At 33.7% G+C, this 20,000-nt stretch overlaps 3 protein-coding genes across 4 annotated transcripts; 2 read left to right on the top strand and 1 right to left on the bottom strand.

The window, feature by feature from the left end:
• Nucleotides 1-53: 53 nt before the first annotated feature.
• Nucleotides 54-1,470, top strand: LOC135130614 (alpha-aspartyl dipeptidase). The gene is made up of 6 exons (XM_064058017.1): nucleotides 54-241; nucleotides 326-379; nucleotides 428-562; nucleotides 612-703; nucleotides 760-1,237; nucleotides 1,331-1,470. Exons 1-6 carry the CDS (start codon nucleotides 120-122, stop codon nucleotides 1,425-1,427), a joined length of 978 nt encoding a protein of 325 aa, XP_063914087.1. The 5' UTR covers nucleotides 54-119; the 3' UTR covers nucleotides 1,428-1,470.
• On the bottom strand, nucleotides 1,417-12,211 carry LOC135130612 (fl(2)d-associated complex component-like). 2 transcript variants are annotated; one of them, XM_064058015.1, is made up of 6 exons: nucleotides 11,771-11,832; nucleotides 11,646-11,712; nucleotides 3,991-4,963; nucleotides 2,908-3,926; nucleotides 2,341-2,588; nucleotides 1,417-2,281 (listed from the first exon to the last, which is right to left on the bottom strand). In XM_064058015.1, the coding sequence occupies exons 1-6, from the start codon at nucleotides 11,774-11,776 to the stop codon at nucleotides 1,544-1,546; spliced, it is 3,051 nt and encodes a 1,016-aa protein (XP_063914085.1). In that variant the 5' UTR covers nucleotides 11,777-11,832; the 3' UTR covers nucleotides 1,417-1,543. The 2 variants fall into 2 exon arrangements, with proteins under 2 accessions (XP_063914085.1, XP_063914084.1); XM_064058014.1 differs by having other exon boundaries at nucleotides 11,646-12,211.
• A 5,609-nt stretch (nucleotides 12,212-17,820) lies between these two features.
• On the top strand, nucleotides 17,821-19,790 carry LOC135130651 (cytochrome P450 6k1-like). Its single transcript, XM_064058077.1, has 3 exons — nucleotides 17,821-19,226; nucleotides 19,276-19,521; nucleotides 19,576-19,790. The coding sequence occupies exons 1-3, from the start codon at nucleotides 18,134-18,136 to the stop codon at nucleotides 19,743-19,745; spliced, it is 1,509 nt and encodes a 502-aa protein (XP_063914147.1). The 5' UTR covers nucleotides 17,821-18,133; the 3' UTR covers nucleotides 19,746-19,790.
• The last annotated feature ends 210 nt before the right edge of the window (nucleotides 19,791-20,000 follow it).

Below are 20,000 nucleotides of genomic sequence, written 5' to 3'. Positions count from 1 at the left end.
AATTATTAAATTTAGAGACATTTTCGTCACACTGTTGGCTCCTATGTTGACGCATTTGACAACTTCGTGGCGGTATTTTTTAAACCTTCTATAAATTTTCGAGCATGTAACAAAATCTGATGAAACAATTATTCCATATATTGGTTCAAAATTTCACAAAATTACATCCGTTGCAACATGTGATAACAAGAAACGTGAATAGGTGTAAATGTAAGACTCCTGTTTACATAACCTCAAAGAAGTAAGTTTTTGTGAAAGTAATATTACGTGTTCCAAATAACCAGCAGATTAAGCTTATCGCTAATGATTTATACCTCTTTTGTAGAAAAATTATATCAATAAAACACTTGGTTATCAAAAAGCGCAGAAAATCGCCTTGGTAAATAGTGATAAGATTGATAACACAATCACTTAGTATAGTTTTCAGTATATACGAAGAATTTCCTAAAATCCGTTTCATTCCAATGTCGAAACCTCATCTTTTACTGTTGTCTTCATCCAAAGTGCATGGGTATGAATTTTTGGAATATGCAGCGTCTGACATTAAGAATTTTCTAAATAAGTAAAATTGAACCCATTGTATTAATTTATCACTAAAGAAAAACTTGCAGAAGTGGTGTTTCAACTGTTCTATTTGTACCATACGCTGCTGTGGACCATGACGCTTACCTGAAAAAAGTTACCCCTGTGTTTAATAAGTGGGGTAACTAAATAATAGGTGAACCCCGTGGTACTAGTTTATTACCTCTTGTGTTTCAGGGTATCAAGTGGAAGGCATACACAACAACAACCCAATTGAAGCTGTAAAAAAAGCAGAGGCAATTTTTGTGGGGGGCGGAAACACGTTCCTCCTCCTGAAAACCTTGTATGATAAGCAAGTGGTCAATTTGATTCGTGAAAGGGTGCTTAAGGGTGGTATTCCATATATTGGTAGCAGTGCGGGGACTAATGTAGCTGCCCCTACTATTCACAATACGAATGATATGCCAATAGTGTACCCTCAAAGCTTTAGTGCCTTGAATTTGATCCCTTTCAATATAAATCCTCATTATCTGGACCCAGATAGTACGTCTAAACACAAAGGGGAAACCAGAGAGGAAAGGATTTTGCAATATCATGAACTGCCACCTGAATATCCAGTTCATCATGTTCTGGGGTTAAGGGAAGGATGTACACTTCATGTAGATGGTGATGTGGCAATCTTGAAGGGAATTGCTAACGCCCGTCTTTTTTTGAGGTGTGTATAATTTACACCCTAATTAATAAAAAAAAAATGGACACGCTGCAACAACCCGCAACTTTTCAGTGTGACATAAATTTTATGTTTCAGGGGCAAACCTCCTCAAGAAATCCCACTTGAGTCCAACTTGTCCCACTTGCTCACCAAGAACATCTGCGTCGAACAAGAACTACAAATACTGCAATAATAAATTTTATTGTTCATTAATAAATTTAAAATTTCTGTCCCAATTATTGTCCTCAATTTATACAAATACCAAAAACCAAACACTAAAAGTCGAAATTCAACTATCCACACTTAACGCTATAAACACCGCTCGAACATCTGCACAGCGAGCTTCAGTAGTTCGGGATCGTGCCTTTTCGGCGCTTCCACGTAAGTATCCCTCAAAGGCAAATTGCACAAATGTCTCCGAATCATTAGATCGCGTCTGGCCGATAAAGCCCGACAGTTTGGTCCCACGTTCGAAAACAGCGCTTTTCTCACGGCCTGTTTTTCCCGATTCGCGACCTGGATCGCCCCGATTGGGTGCGAAATATTAACCGTTATTTTTTCGTCGTTTTCTTCTTTGATTCCGTTGACGGTCGCTTCTTCCGGTTCGTTTTTGCCCTTTTCTTCGTTTTGTTCCTTCAGTTTCGCTTCGGCGTGCTCTTTCAAAACGTCCTTGACTAAGTCTTCGCCGGCGAGTTCGACTGATATGCCTAGGTTGACGAGGACGTTGTGGCTTTCCCAGCGCCTTTTTGCCGACGTCATTGGTTTGATTCTTGGTCGAGATTCGGCTACTAGACTTGCCCAGTCTACGCCTAAGGCATCCCCAATGCCTTTCACACGGGATTCTTCCTCTAGCTCATCTTCTGATATTTCTTCAAAATCTAGATCCATGTTGTCTTCGTCGATGGATTCGTCTTTGGGTATGCGATTCGGCGAACGACTTGGTGACTGAGATTTCTGAGAAGCTGATGAATTTTGTTGTTCTTTGATTGAAGACGTTTCGGCTTGTTCGGGGACTGGTGTTTCTTCAGGAGCCGGTTCGTTGATCTCCTAACATTCAAGTTATAGCATATAAATTTGGTTAGTCTAAATTAAATTAAAGCCCTTACCTCGTCCCGGTTCAAAATATCATCTGCATCGTCACTAATTTCGCTTAGATCATCTTCCAGTACTGGTTCTATAACGTAAGGTTTTTTCGCTTCAACTGGACTCTCAAGAGGTTCTTCGGCTGGTCTTTTTGGCGGAACAACTTCTTTTTTCACTTCGACTTCGGGCATTGAGGTTTTTGAGTCGGATCGATCGGATCGGGGGTCTTGTCTTGACGGTTCTTTCCTTCGACTTTCAGACATGGTTTCATCTGTATGGACACAAAAAATAACATTTACAGCCCATCAAGAGATGGTTTTTCTCTGGAGTTTAGTCTTGTTCTTAATTTATCTAAAGTATGATCCCTAACTCCATGCTTGTGCCTTCGTGTAGTCGTACTTGCTTTCAGTTTCCTGTACATATTTTCTGTAACCAGTCTTTTTCAAGACTTATTTTGTTCATTCAGAATTTAAGAAAACTTTAATAAATCGGAATAAAGTTGTATTAAAATAGGATCTAAAAACGTTGTAGGTCCGAAGTTACCTCTGAACTATAATTATGAAACAACCTCTCTCACTTATTATACTTACCATCTCTGTTGTGAGACGTCGAACTCCTCGGTCTCGATCTCTCCCTCTCTCTCCAATCCGCCGGCCACCTCCTCCTGTCCTCCGCCGACCAATTATACAACCTCCAATCCTCCTCGGTCAGATGCTTGTGTTCCGTCGCGTCCCAATTCTCTCTCCCCTCCCAGTCAATCGGTCTCCTCGCCCTATCCCAGTCGTGATCCGGATAGTCCGTCTCCCAGTCCCTTCCTTTCAACGACGGCGGCGGCCTCGAATCCTCCCTCGCGTACCTCCTATGCTCCAAATCCAAGTCCCTGTCGTCCCTCGCGTCCCACAAATCCCTCCTGCTCCTCCTATCATCCGTGTATTCCCGCTCCAAAGGCAACCTCTCCTCCCGTGAATTATCATTATAATGATCCTCCATCTCCAAGTACCTCCTCTCTTCATGCCTCGCTCGATCATACGGACTATCATACTCCTTATCCTCGATCCTCCTCTCCGTCTCCCTAATCCTGCTATAATCCCTTTCGCGATCCCGATCATGGTCACGCGACTCCCGCTCGTAGTTCCGGTCGCTCGATCTATCATAACTTCGATCATAACCTCGGTCCTTCTCGTCCCTTCTCTCCACCGACTTTCGTCTCTCGGGGGTTCTTTCTCGTCGGTCGCGCTCCCGTCGATCGCTCCTCTCCCTGTCGCTCGAGTGTTTGCGACTAGGCGGGATTCGGTCTTCGGGAAGCGGAAGCAACCGCTCCACTCTGTCCCCGGAAGGTTTGTCTAGTCCTCGGTCTTCGCGCCGGCTGCGGTCTCTGCCTCGGCTCCTCTCCTCTTCCTTCTTCGCGAGCTCCTTGAGGCGTTCGCGTTCTCTTTGTCGCTCTTGGCAGCGGGCCAACGCTTCTTCGCGCTCTTTTTCGCGAGCGGCTTCGCGTTCTTCGCGCGCTAGGCGGCGCTCGCGTTCGCGCTCCCTCTCGCGGTCGCGATCGCGCGAATCGCGCTTGTCTTTGCGGGATTTGTCGTCGCTGGGGCGGTCTTTTGCGCGGGACCTGGAAGCACAAATTTATCGTTGTGGTGTCCCGATTTAAAAATTCAAATAATAATGACTCTTACCTATCCTTGTCATCTTTTTTGTCCCGACTTCGCTCCTCCTTGGGTGGCGGACTCTTGTGATTGTCTCGTCTACTGCTGCTGCTCCCGCTGCCCTTGGACCGACTAGGCGATGACTTCCTGTCTCTCGAGTGTGAAGAATCCGGCGTATCCCTCCTTTTACTATCCTTCGTAGATCTGCTCTCCCTCTTCGGCGACCTCGATTCCTTCTTCTTGTGGTCTTTATCCTTCTCCCGTTCCTTCTCCTTCTCTTTCGCCCTCTCCTTATTCCTCTCCTTCTCCCTCTCCCTTTCGCGTTCCTTCTCGCGCTCCCTCTCCTTCTCCCGTTCCTTCTCCCTCTCGCGCTCCTTCTCCTTCTCCCGCTCCTTTTCCTTTTCCTTCTCCCTCTCCTTTTCCTTCGGCTTAGGCGACGGCGTGTGATGCTTCTCCTTCCTATCACTCGATCTGCTCGTAGGCCTCGGTGACTTCGATTCCACGTTCTTCGAGGACGGCACTCCGGGCTTTATCTTCGGAGGCGGCGTCTGCGACTGTTTTCGGTTTCTGGGAGGTGTAGGCGATTTCGTGGTGGGTTTCGTCTTCGAACTGCTCTTTTTGGATTTGTCCCCGCGCGTTGACGATTTCGAGGACGTTCTCTTGGTTTTCGCTTTCTTCTTCGGCGGTCTTTCGTCTGAAGACGAAGAGGTTTCCCGTTTTGATTTGGTCTTCTTGCTCTTCTTGCGGCGAGTCTCCGTGGACGAAGAGCTGCTGGAACTGGAATCGTCGCTGGACGAGCTCGAGTCCGACGATGTCGACGAGCTTTCGGTCGAGGGACTGCTCTCCTTCTTGGTTTTCTTGTCCTTTTTTCGGGCTTTGTTCTCCATTTTCATTTGTAACTCTAGTTCTCTTTGAATCTCCTGTCTGCGCTTCTCTAGATCATCAGGGTCGGCGTCGGCTAATTCTTCTGGATCCCACTGGTCCCAGTCTTCCTCAGCATTACCTATGTGAGGGAAATAATTTAAAATTGGTTTATAGTTTACGCGATCTTAAAAACGAACTAAATAATAAAACATGGGTTTTTGTTGGATTTTTTGGCGTCTTTAGAATGTGGTTATATTTTATTATTGTAAGAAAATATCTCGAGAGTGATATCGTTTCCACAAAAACAGTTTTTTCTCTAAACCAGTCGTATCAATAATGCGTTATCACAGGAGCAACTGTGACTGGCAAACATTGTAATCTGAAAAATATTATTTACAGCAGTGAAAATTGGATATTGATAACGACTGCTGTGAAATAAGATTAATAAAAAAATTAGTCGAAGTTTGTTTCGACAGAACTTCCCTAGCCCCTGAAGTACAATGACACATATCCAGCATTTTTATTTATTTTTTATGAGAACTCCTGTAAGTTAAAGTAAATGTAAAGAAGCGTGCTTAGCGCATGTTTCAAATGAGTTTTACTTTACAAAATTTTATAATGACGTCATCAATATTTTTGCAAGGACACGTATATCAACCTGGAATGGTGCAGGCTAATACTAATAATAACAGTATTGTATTTCCAAATTTTCGAGAAAATGAAGTGAGCCGTTCCTGATTTAAACAATAGAATAAATTGACTCATTCATAAATTTTTTGAGTCACCTGTATAAGCAAATGAGCATATTTTGCACATTTTAGATAGGATTCATTCGGCAAATATGTTTTGATTAAAAATTTACCATGCTTATGATAACTTTAAAACATCTGCAAAATTTCAAAGCATTCGCTTTTGCAGATTCAAAATTAAACTGCAAAATATTGTTATATAATTTTGATTTTTTTTCTGGACGTTTTGGGTAAAAGCTCAACACGGATTGATAAACTACACGTGTAGGACATTGTATTTTATACAATTTAAAACTCATTTACGAATAACGAAGAACTAAAAATGAAAAAATAAAAAAATTCAAAACCAAAATATCGAAAATTCGAGCAATAAAAAAATGAAAAATTGCGAATCAAAAAATGCAGACTCAAAAATTTGAAAAATTGGGAAATCGAGAAATTGAAATAATCAAAACAAAAATTCAAAAAGTCTAAATATCGACAATTGAGAAATTGTTAACTCGGAAAATTGAAAAATTAAAATTCAGAACATCGAGAAATCGAAAAGTCGAAAAATTGAATAATGGAAAAAAAACGAAAAACTGAGAAATCGAAAAACAAAAATGAAAATTCAAAAAACTACAAAATCAGGAAACAGAAATATTGAAAAATCGAGAAAACTAGATTTCGAAAAACCGAAAATTTCAAACATCGAAAAACCGAAAATTTCAAAAATCTAAAAAACTAAAAAACTGAACATCGAAAAACTGAAAAAACAAGAAAGTGAAAATCGAGAAATCAAAGAATGCACAATCGAAAAAACAAAATTATAAAATTAAGAATAACAAAAATCGAAACTTCGAAAATTCAAAACAAAAATTCGAAAAATCAAAAAAAAAAAAACAAAAAAAAAATGAAATTCAAAACATTTGGAAATAAAAAAAAACAATAAATAGCGAACACTAAACGAAAAATTGAAAAATCGAGAACTGGAAACTCGAAAATTCGAATATTGGAAGAAAATTGAAAAATCGAAAAATCAAAATGAAAATTCAAGATATCGAGAAATTAAAAATGCGAAATTAAAAATTTGAGAAATCCGGAAGTCGAAAAGTCGAAATATTGAAAAATCAGGATTAGATTTCGAGAACTCGAAAAACTTAAACATCGAAAAATCGAAAAATTTGTGGAATTCACAAATCGAAAAAACCAATATATCGAAAAAACTAAACATCGAAAAATTGAGAAAGTGAAAATCGAGAAATCAAAAGATGCAGAATCAAAAATTTGAGAAATTGGGAAATCGAGATTTTGAAAAATCCAACAATAGAAAAAACGGAAAACTGAGAATACAAAAACACGAAAATTCGAAAAATCAAAACAAAAATTCGAGAAGTCTAAAAAAAGAAATCGCGAACTCGGAAAATTGACAGATAAAAAAATTAAAATTCAAAACATCGGGAAATCGAAAAATTGAAAAATCGAGAAGTGAAACCCCGAAAATTCGAAGAAAAAAAAAACAAAAACTGAGAAATCGAAAAACCAAAATGAAAATTCAAGATAACAAGAAATTAAAAAAAAGAGAAATCAAAAAATGCAGAACCAAAAATTTGAGAAATTGGGAAATCGAGAAATTGAAAAATCAAAATGAATTTCAAAAAATCTAGAAATTAAAAAAGAGAAATCAAAAAATGCAGAATCAAAAATTTGAGAAACCGGGAAATGAGAAGTCTAAATATTGAAAAATCGAGAAAACTAGACTTCGAGAATTTAAAAAAATCAAACATCGAAAAACCGAAAAATTGAGAATTCCAAAAATCGAAAAAACTAAACATCGAAAAATTGAGAAAGTGAAAATCGAGATCTTGAAAAATCAAACAATGGAAAAAACGGAAAATTGGGAATACCAAAACACGAAAATTCGAAAAATCAAAACAAAAATTCAAGAAGTCTAAAAATCGATAATCGAGGAATCGCGAACTAGGAAAATTGAAAAATAAAAGAAATGAATATTCAAAACATCAGGAAATCGAACGAAAAATTGAAAAATCGAGAACTGGGAACTCGAAAAATAAAAAAGAAAATTCAAGAAATCACGAAATTAGAAAAATATAAATAAAAAAATGTAGAATCAAAAGTTTGAAAAACCGGAAAATCAAGAAGTCGAAATATTAAACAATTCAAAACATCGAGAAATTGAAACATCTATAATAAATAGAAAAAAACTAATAAACGAAAAATTGAAAAACCGAGGACTGAGAACTTGAAAATTCGAAAAATCCAATAATGGAAAAAAATAAAAAACTGACAAATCCAAAAAATCAAAATGAAAATTCAAGATACCAAGAAATTAAAAAAAGAGAAATCAAAAAATGTAGAACCAAAAATTTGAGAAATTGGGAAATCGAGAAATTGAAAAACCGAAAAAACAGAATATTGAGAATGTCAAAACTCGAAAATTCGAAAAATCAAAAGTAAAATTCGAAAAGTCTAAAAATCGATAATCGAGAAATTCGGAAAATTGAAAAATCAAAAAAATGAAAATTCAAAACATCGGGAAATCGAAAAAATTAATCAAATGAAAAACTAAACAATGAAAAATTGAAAAATCGATGAACAGGAATCGAAAAATCAAAATGAAAATTTAAAAAAATCAAGAAATTAAAAAAAGAGAAATCAAAAAATGCAGAATCAAAAATTTGAGAAATTGGGAAATCGAAATTTTGAAAAATCAAACAATGAAAAAAGCAGAAAATTAAGAATACCAAAATACGAAAATTCGAAAAATCAAAACAAAAATTCGAGAAGTCTAAAAATCGATAATCGAGAAATCGCGAACTAGGAAAATTGAAAAATAAAAAAAATGAAAATTCAAAACATCGGGAAATCGAAAAATCTAGAAGTGAGACCTCGAAAATTCGAATAGAAAAAAAAACAAAAACTGAGAAATCGAAAAATCAAAATGAAAATTCGAGATACCAAGAAATTAAAAATAGAGAAATCAAAAAATGCAGAATCAAAAATTTGAGAAACCGGGAAATGAGAAGTCGAAATATTGGAAAATCGAGAAAACTAGACTTCGAGAACTCAAAAAATTCAAACATCGAAAAAGCGAAAAATTGAGAATTCAAAAAATCGAAAAAACGAAAAAACCGATATATCGAAAAAACTAAACATGAAAAAACTGAAAAATCGAGAAATCAAAAAATGCAGAATCAAAAATTTGAGAAATTGGGAAATCGAGATTTTGAAAAATCAAACAATGGGAAAAGCGGAAAAGTGAGAATACCAAAACACGAAAATTTTAAAAATCAAAACAAAAATTCAAGAAGTCTAAAAATCGATAATCGATAAATCGCGAACTCGGAAAATTGAAAAATAAAAAAAATTAAAATTAAAAACATCAGGAAATCGAAAAATTGAAAAATCGAGAACTGGGAATTCGAAAATTCGAATAATGGAAAAAACCGAAAAACTGAGAGATCGAAAAATCAAAATGAAAATTCAAGAAATCACGAAATTAGAAAAAGATAAATCAAAAAATGTAGAATCAAAAATTTAAGAAACCAGGAAATCGAGAAGTCGAAATATGGAATTTTCATTTTTTTCAGTCGAGACAACCGAAGAACAGAAAAATCGAAAAATTGAGAATTCCAAATATCGAAAAACCGATATATCGAAAAACTAAACGTGAAGAATTCAAAAAATGCAGAATGAAAAATTTGAGAAATTGGAAATACCAAAAATCGAAAATCTGAAAACTCTATACAAAAATTCGAAAAGTCTAAAAATCGATAATCGGGAAATTGCGAACTGGAAAAACTAAAAATGACAAAAATGAAAATTCAAGATGTCGAGAAATCAAAAAATTGATAAACAGAAGAAACTAAAACGAAACAACGAAAAATTGAAAAATCGAGAACTGGGCAGTCGAAGAATCGAAAATTACAATAATGGAAAAAAATCAAAAACTGAAAAATCGAAAAATCAAAATGAAAATTTCAGAAATCAATAGATTGAAAATCGAGAAATCAGAAATTTAAAAAACTGAGAAGTGGAAAAATCGAGAAAAGTAGATTTCGAGAACTTGAAAAATTGAATCGTCAAAAAACCGAAAATTCCAAAAAACGAAAAAACCGATAATTACATATATCGAAAAAACTGAGCATCGATAAACTGAAAAATCGGGCAATCGAAAAATTGAAAATACCAAAAATTGAAAAATTAAAACAATAATTCTAAAAGTCTAAAAATCGATAATCGAGAAATTACGAACTCGGAAAACTGAAAAATAAAAAAAATGAAAATTCAAAATGTCGAGAAATCGAAAAACCGATAAACAGAAAAAACTAAAACCAAACAACGAGAAATTGAAAAATCGAGAACTGAGAAGTCTAAAGAATCGAAAATTACAATAATGTAAAAAAATGAAAAACTGAAAAATCGAAAAATCAAAACGAAAACTCAACAAATCAATATATTGTAAATCGAGAAATCAAAAAAAGGAAAATCAAAAATTTGAGAAACTGAGAAATGAAAAAATCGAGATATTGAAAAATCTGGAAAAGTAGATTTGGAGAACTCGAAAAATTGAATCATCGAAAAATCGAAAAACCGAAAATTCCAAAAACGAAAAAACCCATAATTATTTCGAAAAATCTGAACATCGAAAAACTGAAAAATAAAAAAAATGAAAATTCAAAATGTCGAGAAATCGAAAAACCGATAAACAGAAAAAACTAAAACCAAACAACGAGAAATTGAAAAATCGAGAACTGAGAAGTCTAAAGAATCGAAAATTACAATAATGTAAAAAAATGAAAAACTGAAAAATCGAAAAATCAAAACGAAAACTCAACAAATCAATATATTGTAAATCGAGAAATCAAAAAAAGGAAAATCAAAAATTTGAGAAACTGAGAAATGAAAAAATCGAGATATTGAAAAATCGGGAAAAGTAGATTTGGAGAACTCGAAAAATTGAATCATCGAAAAATCGAAAAACCGAAAATTCCAAAAACGAAAAAACCCATAATTATTTCGAAAAAACTGAACATCGAAAAACTGAAAGATCGAGAAATCAAAAAATGGAAAATCAAACGAGTGAGTTGTTCCATCACAAAATAATATTATGACATCATCAAGGAAATATATCAACTTGGATACATGCAGTGTAACACTAATATCAGTACTGCATTCCCAAATTTTCGGGAAAATGGAGCGAGTCCTAAATAAGTAATTTTAAAAACTATAAGTGCATTGATAAATCAATGTATATATAATATTTTGCATATTTTAAAAAGATTTATTCGGCAAAATTTTTAGAAAAATCTACATGTCCACGGTGAAAACTCAACACGAATTCATTACCACAAGTGCAGGAGTATATTATGTAAAAAATAATGGCAAATTCATAAACCACAAGTATAAAAGTAAGTTATTTTATATAATTTACCTACATATTTTTACATTTACCGTGTAAAATTTTTAGATGACGCTATCAAAACTATTGGTGGGGGTGAGCAGACAGATTTTGATTAGCTTTTTACCATCTACACAATACTACTAAAATACACATAACATTTGCCAACAACCAATCCAATAGTTTTGGACATTGTATGACTAATGAAATCGAAAACAGACCACAGACAGAGGGAAACGGAAGACTTACTTTTTCATACTCTAGGGGTCACTTTAGTGGACAAAAACTGTAACACTGAACGAAGAACGCTGTTGGTGTTGCCAACATCATTATTTTTAAATATACCTATATATCATGACATATACTGTCATTAAGCACAAAATTGTTAGGTTATGTAAAGCTATGGTTCATCAAATGAACACAGGGCGTCAATTATTTAATTAATGTAGTTATTTACAAACCTATCGGTGTTTAAAGCCACTCGTTTTAGTGACAAACTATAGTCATAAAGGAAAAATTGCATTTCACAGCCAGCTAATACTTGTATGATATTAACTTCATTTTTGATGCGTTCATGAATGAAGTTACCAAACCTACTAACTTCACGGACGTGATAACACTACATACGACAGCTTTTCATCAATCAAACTTCTACAATCTATGTTGTTTACCTGCGTGTATTCGCTTATGAGCATTTTCCTTCCTCCGCTTGGATTCGGACTGGCTCTTGGCGGCCCTCTGCTTTGACGGACTGATTAATGTATGTGTAGACGAATACTTACAACCTTTTCCGTACGGGCATGTGCCGTTTTGAGCCCAATGATGGCAAAAATCTTTCTGTTGAGTTGTGCTGGCTTTCGTGCCTAAACGCTCGAACACACTGGGCCGAGGCTTCGATATTTCTTTGCTTTTCGGAGTCAGGTTCACGGTTATTTTCCGTTTTACTTGTTTAGACATTTTCACAAATAGTTCTTGAGTTGGGGAGCAAAAATTGCGGATAAACACTTGGGGCTACCATATTTACGTTTCTTTTCTCCACGATTGACGTTGCCGGCACATGAGATGATGAGGTTATCGGCCTATGCGCACTCTCGGGGGGTCGCATAGATGGCGCTAACAAAATTGGATTTTTTTCTTTTAAACAAAAATCGAAATGTACTTCGACGGAGATGAGAATTCTTACAACTTCAGAAATATACCGCGCGTTTTGTTGAGGAGAAAAGGTGAAATGACAGTAGAAGTATGGACCGGAATTTATTGGGAGTGCGTAGGTTACTGACGTCAGTGGGAAAATGATTCATCGGATGCACTCACTGTCACTCTGGCACAGTTATGCAACTTAAGATACATCGCACAAACTGTGGCACAGAAATTTAGATTTATTGATCCAAATTTTGTTGATCTTGTAACTATCACTAGTTTTTTATTTTATAAAAAAGTTGTTATTAACTTTAATATATTTTTTAGGAAAGTAAATTGTGTAGCAGATCTCACAATGTCAATGAATATTAAAAAGTTCCTTCACACTTACCATCATTGTCATCTATCTATAAGACTAGTTTTTAACAGACACTGCGGACCCACATATACATAAAAACTAACGAAGTTTCCTGAAAATCGTAACAGTTCAATGAAATTTTGAAAGCTATACAAAATAGAGAAAGCATCGAAGGCCTGTGGTGTGAAGAACCTAAAAAATCTTTGGAGCCTTAAATGTTGTGTTTGAGAGAACAGTTAAAATAATCTTCAAGTCCCTAGACTCTTTATTTTTGCAAGAATTTGAAAGAATCTTGAGAGATCCTAGTGTTTCGTTTCAGAACTAGTTAAAAAGAATTTTGGGGCTCCAGATGTTTTCGTTTCCAAAAATTTGTAAGGATCTTGAGGTCGTGAACGTCAATTTTTTTAAAGAATTTAATAGAATCTTGGGAGCACTAAATGTCGTGTTTATAAAAAAAATTAAAAGAATCTTCGAGAGCCTATAAAGTCAAATTTTTTCCAAGAATTAAAAAGAATGTTAGGGACTGTCGTACTTTATTTTTGGAAGAATTTGAAAGAATCTTGAGAGACCCTAATGTTTCAGAACGAGTAAAAGCATAGGTAATCTTGGAGCTCCTAGTCATAAAATGTTTAAGGATCTTGAGGTCTGAATATACAATTTTTTACAGAATTTTTGTTTAAGAAGAAAATTAAAAGAATTTACATTTTGCCTTTTTTTATTATATGTATAGGCTTATTTCGACACCAAGAAACTTAAAACATGTGTAAAATGGTAAATTTTTTGTAGTAGGTAATCAAGTTAAAGATGCCACTTTTCTTCAACAGCCTCTTTAAATACGACAAAAGTTGAACAAATAACACGACATGATAGTGGTTACTATTTCTGGTCATGTTTTATCAGAGTAAACTCGAAAAATGAAAAATTGTGATATCGAAAAATTCCAAAATGAAAAAATTACAAACGAAAACCTGAAACGAAAAATTAAAAATCGAACATTAAAAATTGAGAAACTAAAAAATCCAAAAAATTGAAAAATGAAGAAATGGAAAAACGAAAAATTATTGTATCAAAAAAGTGTAAAATCCAAACATTGAAAAATTATAAGTTAAGAACTTGAAAAGTTAATGAATCGAAAAAATTAAAAAGTCGAAATTTGAAAATCGAGAAACTAAAAAATTGAAAAATAAAATAAGGAAAACACGAAAAATTATGATATAAAATAACTGAAAAATTATAAGGTGTAGGTAATATCAAAAAAATATAAAATTGAGAAATCGAGAAATTGAAAATCAAAAAATTGTAAAATCAAATCGGAAATTAAAAACCAAGAATGCAAAAAAATAAAAATTGAAAAACTAAAGAATCGAAAAACGAAAAATCGGAAAATTGTAAAATCGAAAAATCGCAATTCGAAATCTTGAAGGAACGAAAAATTGAAAAATTTGGAAGTCGAGAAATTGAAAAATTGAAATTTGAAAATTGGGAAACAAAAAAGTCGGAACATTGAAAAAACGAAAAATTGTGGAATTAAAAAAATTATAAAATCCAAAAGTTGAAAAATTATAAGCCAAAACCTGAAAAATTGAATCGAAAAATTGAAAAATCAGAAAATTGTAAAATGGACAAATTAAAAAATAAAAACGAAGAACTTGAAAAATTAAAAATTGAGAAATTGAAGAATCCAGGAACGAAATATCTTAAAATTGTAAAAACGAAAAAATGCAATTCGAAATATTATAGGAACGAAAAATTTAAAAATTTGGAAGTCGAGAAGTTAAAAAATTGAAAGATTATAAGTTAGGATATGAAAAGTTTAAGAGTCGAAAAATTAAGAAATCGAAATTTGAAAATAAAAAACGAAAAATTGTAAAATAAAAATATGGTAAAATCGAAGAAAAAGAAAAAATGAAAAATGTGATACCAAAAAATTGTAAAATCGAAAAATTGAGAAATTATAAGTTAAGAACTTTAAAAATTGAAAAATCGAAAAATGGAAAAATCAAGAAATTGACCAATTGAAAAATAAAAACCAAGAACTCGAAAAATTAAAAACTGAGAAACTAAAGAATCCAAAAAAGAAAAATCGGAAAATTGTAAAATCGAAAAATTGCGTTTGGAAAAATTAAAGGAACAAAAAATTGAAACACTGGAAGTTGAGAAATTGAAAAATTATAAGTTGAGCCCTTGAAAAGTTTAAGAATCAAAATATTGAAACATCGAAATTTAAAAATTCGGACACAAGAAATTCGGAAAATTGAAAAAACTGAAGAAAATGAAAAAACGAAAAAGTGTGATAAAACCTCAAAAATTGATTCAAAAAATTGAAAAATTGGGAAATCAAGAAATTGTAAAATTGACGAATAAAAAAATAAAAACCAAGAACTCGAAAAATTAAAAAGTGAGAAATTAGAGAATCCAAAAACGAAACATCGGAAAATTGTACAATCGAAAAAATGTAATTCGAAATAATAGGAACGAAAAATTTAAAAATTTGGAAGTCGAGAAATTGAAAAGTTATAAGTTAGGAACTTGAAAAGTTTAAGAATCGAAAAATTCGAAAATCGAAATTTGAAAATTGGTAAGCAAAAATATAGAAAAATTAAAAAAATAAAGAAAACGAAAAACGGAAAAATTGTGAAATCAAAAAATGATAAATCGAAGAAAAAGAAAAAATGAAAAAGTGTGATCGAAAAATTGTAAAATTGAAAAATTATAAGTTGAGAACTTGAAAAGTTGAAAAATAAAAAAAATTGTAAAATTGGTAAATTGAAAAAAAAAACCAAGAACTTGAAAAATTAAAAGTTACGAAACTAAAAAATTGGAAAACCAAAAATCGGACAATTGTAGAATTGCAATTCAAAATATTCCAGGAACGAAAAATGTGAAAATTAAAAGTTAAGAACTTGAAAAGTTTAAGGATCGAAAAATTGAGAAATTAAAATTTGAAAATTGAGAAACTAAAAAATCAAAAAACTAAAGAAAATAAAGAAACTGAAAAAACAAAAATTGTGATAAAATCGAAGAAAAAGAAAAAAACGAAAAAGTGCGTATAGAGTCTTTATTTTCTGCAAGATTTTAAAATAATATTCGAGGCTGCGGTACTTTGCTTTAGAAAAAATCCCTAGTTGTTTCAGAACGAGTAGAAAGAATCTTGGGGCTCCCGGTGTTTTGATTTTCAAAAAATATGTAAGGATCTTGAAGTCCCGAATGTCTATGTTTTTAAAGAATTAAAAGCAAAAGCCCCAAGTTTTTGTTTAGGAAAAAAATTAAAAGAATCTGGGCATTCCTGTAGAGTTTTTATGTTTTGTAAGAATTTAAAAAAAATATTGGGGATTTTGGTACTTTGTCCTACTGTTTTGTTTCAGAACGAATTAAAAAAGATTTTTAGGCTTCTGGTATTTTGTTTTTGAAAGAATTTGAAAGAATCTTAACGGCCTCTAGTGTTTTGCTTCAGAATGCGATTTACAAAGAATGTTGGAGTCTCTAATGTTTAGTTTTTGAAAGAACAAGAATCTTGAGAAGACCTTAATGTTTTGTTTCCAAATAAATTTAAAAGAATCTTGGGGCTTCCAGTGTTTTGGTTTTCATTCAACATTTTTAAGAATGTTGAAGTCCCGAATGTTTATTTTGTTTAAAAATTGAAAATAATTTTTGGAGTTCTAAGTGCTTTGTTTGGGAAAAAATATTAGAGTTTCGTTTCAGAAAGAAGTTAAAAGAATCTTCGGATCCCTATTGAGTTTTTATTTTCTGCGAAAATGTAAAAGAATGTTGGGGACTTTGGTACATTGTTTTTGAAAGAATTTAGAAGAATCTGGAGAGATTCTAGTGTTTTGTTTCAGAACGAATTAGAAAGAATTTTCGGATTTTTGTTGTTTTGATTTTGAAAAAGTTTTAAAAGATTTTGAGCTCCAGTGTATTTATTTTCTTATAGAATTTTAAAAAATCTTGAAAGCCCAAAATGTTATGTTGAGAAAAAAATTGAAAAAAATTCCGGGTTCCTAGAGTAAGAAAGAACCTTCGAGCTTTTGGTATTTTGTTTCCGAAAAAATTTCAAAGAATCTGAGGTCCCGGGTGTTAATTTTTTTAAGAATTAAATGAACCCTGGGAGCCCAAAGTGTCCTGTTTGAAAAAAAAATAAATAAAAGGATCTTCGGGTTCCTATAGAGTTTTTATTGTTTGCAAGTATTTAAAGGAATGTTGGGGACTCTACTACGTGCTTTATTTGTAAAAGAATTTGAAAGATTCTTGATAGATCTAGTATTTTGTTGGTTCATATCAAATTAGAAAAATCCTCAGGCCTCTGGTATTTTGTTTTTGAACATATTTTGGGAGTCCAAAGTGTTCTATTTGAGAAAAATCTTCGGGTCCCTGGAATCTTTATTTTTTGCAACAATTTAAAGGAATGTCAGGGACTCTGGTACTTCCGTTTTTGAAAGAATATAAAAGAATCTTGAAATGATCCTAGTGTTTTGTTTCAGAAAGAATTAGAAAGAATCTTGAGGCTTTCGGTATTTTGTACTTCAAAAATTTTAAAAAATCTGAAGGTCTTTACTTTTTAAAAAACTTAAAAGAGCCTTGAGAATCTTGGTGTTTTCTTTGAGAAAAAAGTTAAAAGAATCTTGAAGTCACCAGGTATTTTGTTTTTGTAAGGATTTGAAAAAAAATTTTTGAGGCCATAGTATTTTATTTTAGACCTAATTGTATTAGTGTTGACATTATTATATCAGTATTACTATTGATACTATTACTATACATATTAATATCATGAGTCTACACCTATCATAGTACATCATTTTTAACACCCTGCATGTCCAGATTTTTGGAACATCTTCAAAATTGTCCCATAAAACTTTATTATTTTTCTCAAAAACTATTAAACCAGTTTAGCACCTGTTTTGATGTTGGACATATTGGGGTGGTTATTAATAAGATTGGCCCCAACGGGTAATAATGGCCAAGACTGTTTTTCTAAAAGCCTTTTTTTAAACCACGTATAAAACACTATATGTGCAAACTATTTTTCCATTTTATGTGCATATTTTAACAAAATTTTGTGCATATCAATCCGTCTTTCCCGATAATTGATAACACAATGCTTTGAAACGTCCGCACTTGCAAATACCTGAAATTATCCAATGTCTCACGGGTTATTTTTAGAACTGCTTTATTGTGTTAACAAACAAAACGGTCATACAAATCGAGAATAGCTAAACATGCACATATTTTCGAATAAAAAAATAAGTATTTAATAAACCCGAGATTTCCAAGGAACCGTTAAAATCGGTTATTGTTCTGACCTATTTAACCCAAACTATTCTTTGTATAGCTTTCTCTATCCCACGCCCAATTACATCTCGTGAAACACGCGGCCGCTACTCGACAGTACCTCATATCAAGTTAAATGTTCACATTGTGCCTTATCGCGTTCCATTAGTTCAATAACAGATCGTAAAATGACCTTTAATTACGAGTGTGTGTACTATCCATTACCTAACAAGTTTACCGACAATAAACTATCCGCTTGTTGGTACCTCTGGTCGGTGTAAAACGAACCGTAATAAACAATTTTTACAACATACACTGACCCGACGAAGCTGGTTCGCGTTGCGGCTCACAAGATAACAGTGTGTACAGTCGTCGAGTAACCTTCACAAATTTAAAATGCTAATATCGGGTTTGAAATGTTCCATCAGTGAATTGTTATCGTTTATCGTGACTGCTGCCGTTCTGGTGTACTACTTGTACTACCAATACTGTTTTACGTACTGGAAGAAGAAAAAAGTACCATGTACCACCCCGTACTTTCCCTTTGGAAATTTGTCTTCGTCGGCGTGGGGTAAGCAGAGTGTGTATACTCGTCTGCAAAATCTCTACAATCATTTCAAAGCCAAGGGGTGTAAACATGCAGGGATTTATTTTTTTAACGGGCCTATATATTTTCCTGTAGACCCTGATCTAGTCAAACGGATCCTGGTGACGGATTTCGAGTACTTTGTCGACAGGGGGATGTACGGAAATGGGGAGGAACTACCCCTCAGCTCGCACATTTTCTCAATGAAAGGTGACGAGTGGAAGAGTATTAGAACAAAAATGTCACCTAGTTTCACCTCGGGAAAGATGAAAAGCGTTTACAATATAATAGTGCACAACTGCGAAAATCTTGTGACCTATGTTGGACCCTACGCAGATAAAAGGCAAGTCATTGACATCAAAGAGATATTAATGAGATTCACTGCCGACACTATTGGATCTACCTCGTTTGGAATCGACTCCAATAGTCTGAACGACCCCGGTACTGAATTTTCGCAAATGGTGAACAGAATTTCCAATCACTCGGTGTGGAAACTGTTGCGAGTTGCTCTAGAAGAGGGACTGCAAAATCCGGGAAATATCGAAAAGATTGCTTACAATGATAAGGTCGTTGAAGACTTTTTTACTAATTTGGTGAAAGATACGATAGAGTATCGAGATCAAAATGATATAGTGCGGAACGACTTCTTGCACATGTTGATGCAGCTAAGAACCACTGCAGGAATGCCGGTTGAAGAGATAGTTTCCCAATCTTTTCTCTTCTTTATTGCGGGTTTTAAAACATCGGCTTTGACTATGTGTTACTGCATTCACGAACTGGCTCACAACCAAGAGCTTCAAATCAAACTAAGAGCCGAAATTCACAAACATTTAGGACGGGATGTTAGTCAGTATGCGTACGAAGATCTTATCGCTTTGCCAACTTTAGACAGAGTTCTTAAGGGTGAGTATCTGATAATTGGTAACTCGATGAGTAATTTTGTCTTTTGTAGAAACAATGAGGAAGTATCCACCTCTCCCTATGCTTAACCGAGTTTGTGTTAAACCATATAAAGTTCCAGAAACGGATGTTGTCATCGAGGAAGGTACCCCTGTGATTATTTCTCTTTTGGGTCTTCAAAGGGACCCTGAATACTACCCAGAGCCACTGAAATTTGACCCAGAGCGCTTTAGTAATGACAATAATGTAGTACCATATACATACTTACCATTTGGTGATGGTCCTAGAAATTGTATAGGTCAGTACCACCACTGTCTCAAAATACTTTACTATAATATGATTGCAATTTTAGGTCTAAGATTTGGTATGGTAATGGCCAAATTGGCAGTGGCGTCACTTTTAAACCAGTTTGGATTCATACCGAGTTCTAAAACTCGAAGGCATTTAGACATTGATCCAAGTACTACGTCAATACTTTTTAATGTTGCAAATGGTATTTATACAAAAGTTGTTAAGATTTGACATAATTGTTAATAATTATTTTGTTATTAAAAGTAGAAAAAATAATCAAGGTTTTGCTATGAAGGTCGGCAAGGCTATGCATTAAGCAACCTCTAAAAAACTCATCCTGCTTGAGACGTGCTAAACTGGGTGCATTTGCATACAAAGAAATAATTGTATTATATAAACATATAAATTGTTTAAAATTAATTAATGTGTTGAAATTAGTGCTTAGTACTACAGTCCGGTTTGACAAATGGGGTCATTATTGCTTTA

Source organism: Zophobas morio, unplaced genomic scaffold (genome assembly GCF_036711695.1).
Source record: "Zophobas morio isolate AGI-343-1 ecotype UQ-CSIRO unplaced genomic scaffold, CSIRO_AGI_Zmor_V1 ptg000017l, whole genome shotgun sequence".
Taxonomy (NCBI): Eukaryota; Metazoa; Arthropoda; class Insecta; order Coleoptera; family Tenebrionidae; genus Zophobas; species Zophobas morio.
Note: the sequence above shows the minus strand (reverse complement) of the source record. Positions and strands in the feature narration are given on the sequence as shown.

Excerpts from the sequence above, each read along its gene's own strand:
- LOC135130614 (XM_064058017.1), top strand. The coding sequence starts at position 120 with ATGAAACAATTATTCCATATATTGGTTCAAAATTTCACAAAATTACAT. Across the intron at positions 242-325 it reads GTTTACATAACCTCAAAGAA|AAAAATTATATCAATAAAAC; the intron begins GTAAGTTTTTGT and ends CCTCTTTTGTAG. Across the intron at positions 704-759 it reads CCCTGTGTTTAATAAGTGGG|GGTATCAAGTGGAAGGCATA; the intron begins GTAACTAAATAA and ends CTTGTGTTTCAG.
- LOC135130612 (XM_064058014.1), bottom strand. The coding sequence starts at position 11,931 with ATGTCTAAACAAGTAAAACGGAAAATAACCGTGAACCTGACTCCGAAA. Across the intron at positions 3,927-3,990 it reads AAAAAAGATGACAAGGATAG|GTCCCGCGCAAAAGACCGCC; the intron begins GTAAGAGTCATT and ends TTGTGCTTCCAG. Across the intron at positions 2,589-2,907 it reads GACGTCTCACAACAGAGATG|ATGAAACCATGTCTGAAAGT; the intron begins GTAAGTATAATA and ends GTGTCCATACAG.
- LOC135130651 (XM_064058077.1), top strand. The coding sequence starts at position 18,134 with ATGCTAATATCGGGTTTGAAATGTTCCATCAGTGAATTGTTATCGTTT. Across the intron at positions 19,227-19,275 it reads TTTAGACAGAGTTCTTAAGG|AAACAATGAGGAAGTATCCA; the intron begins GTGAGTATCTGA and ends TGTCTTTTGTAG. Across the intron at positions 19,522-19,575 it reads TGGTCCTAGAAATTGTATAG|GTCTAAGATTTGGTATGGTA; the intron begins GTCAGTACCACC and ends TTGCAATTTTAG.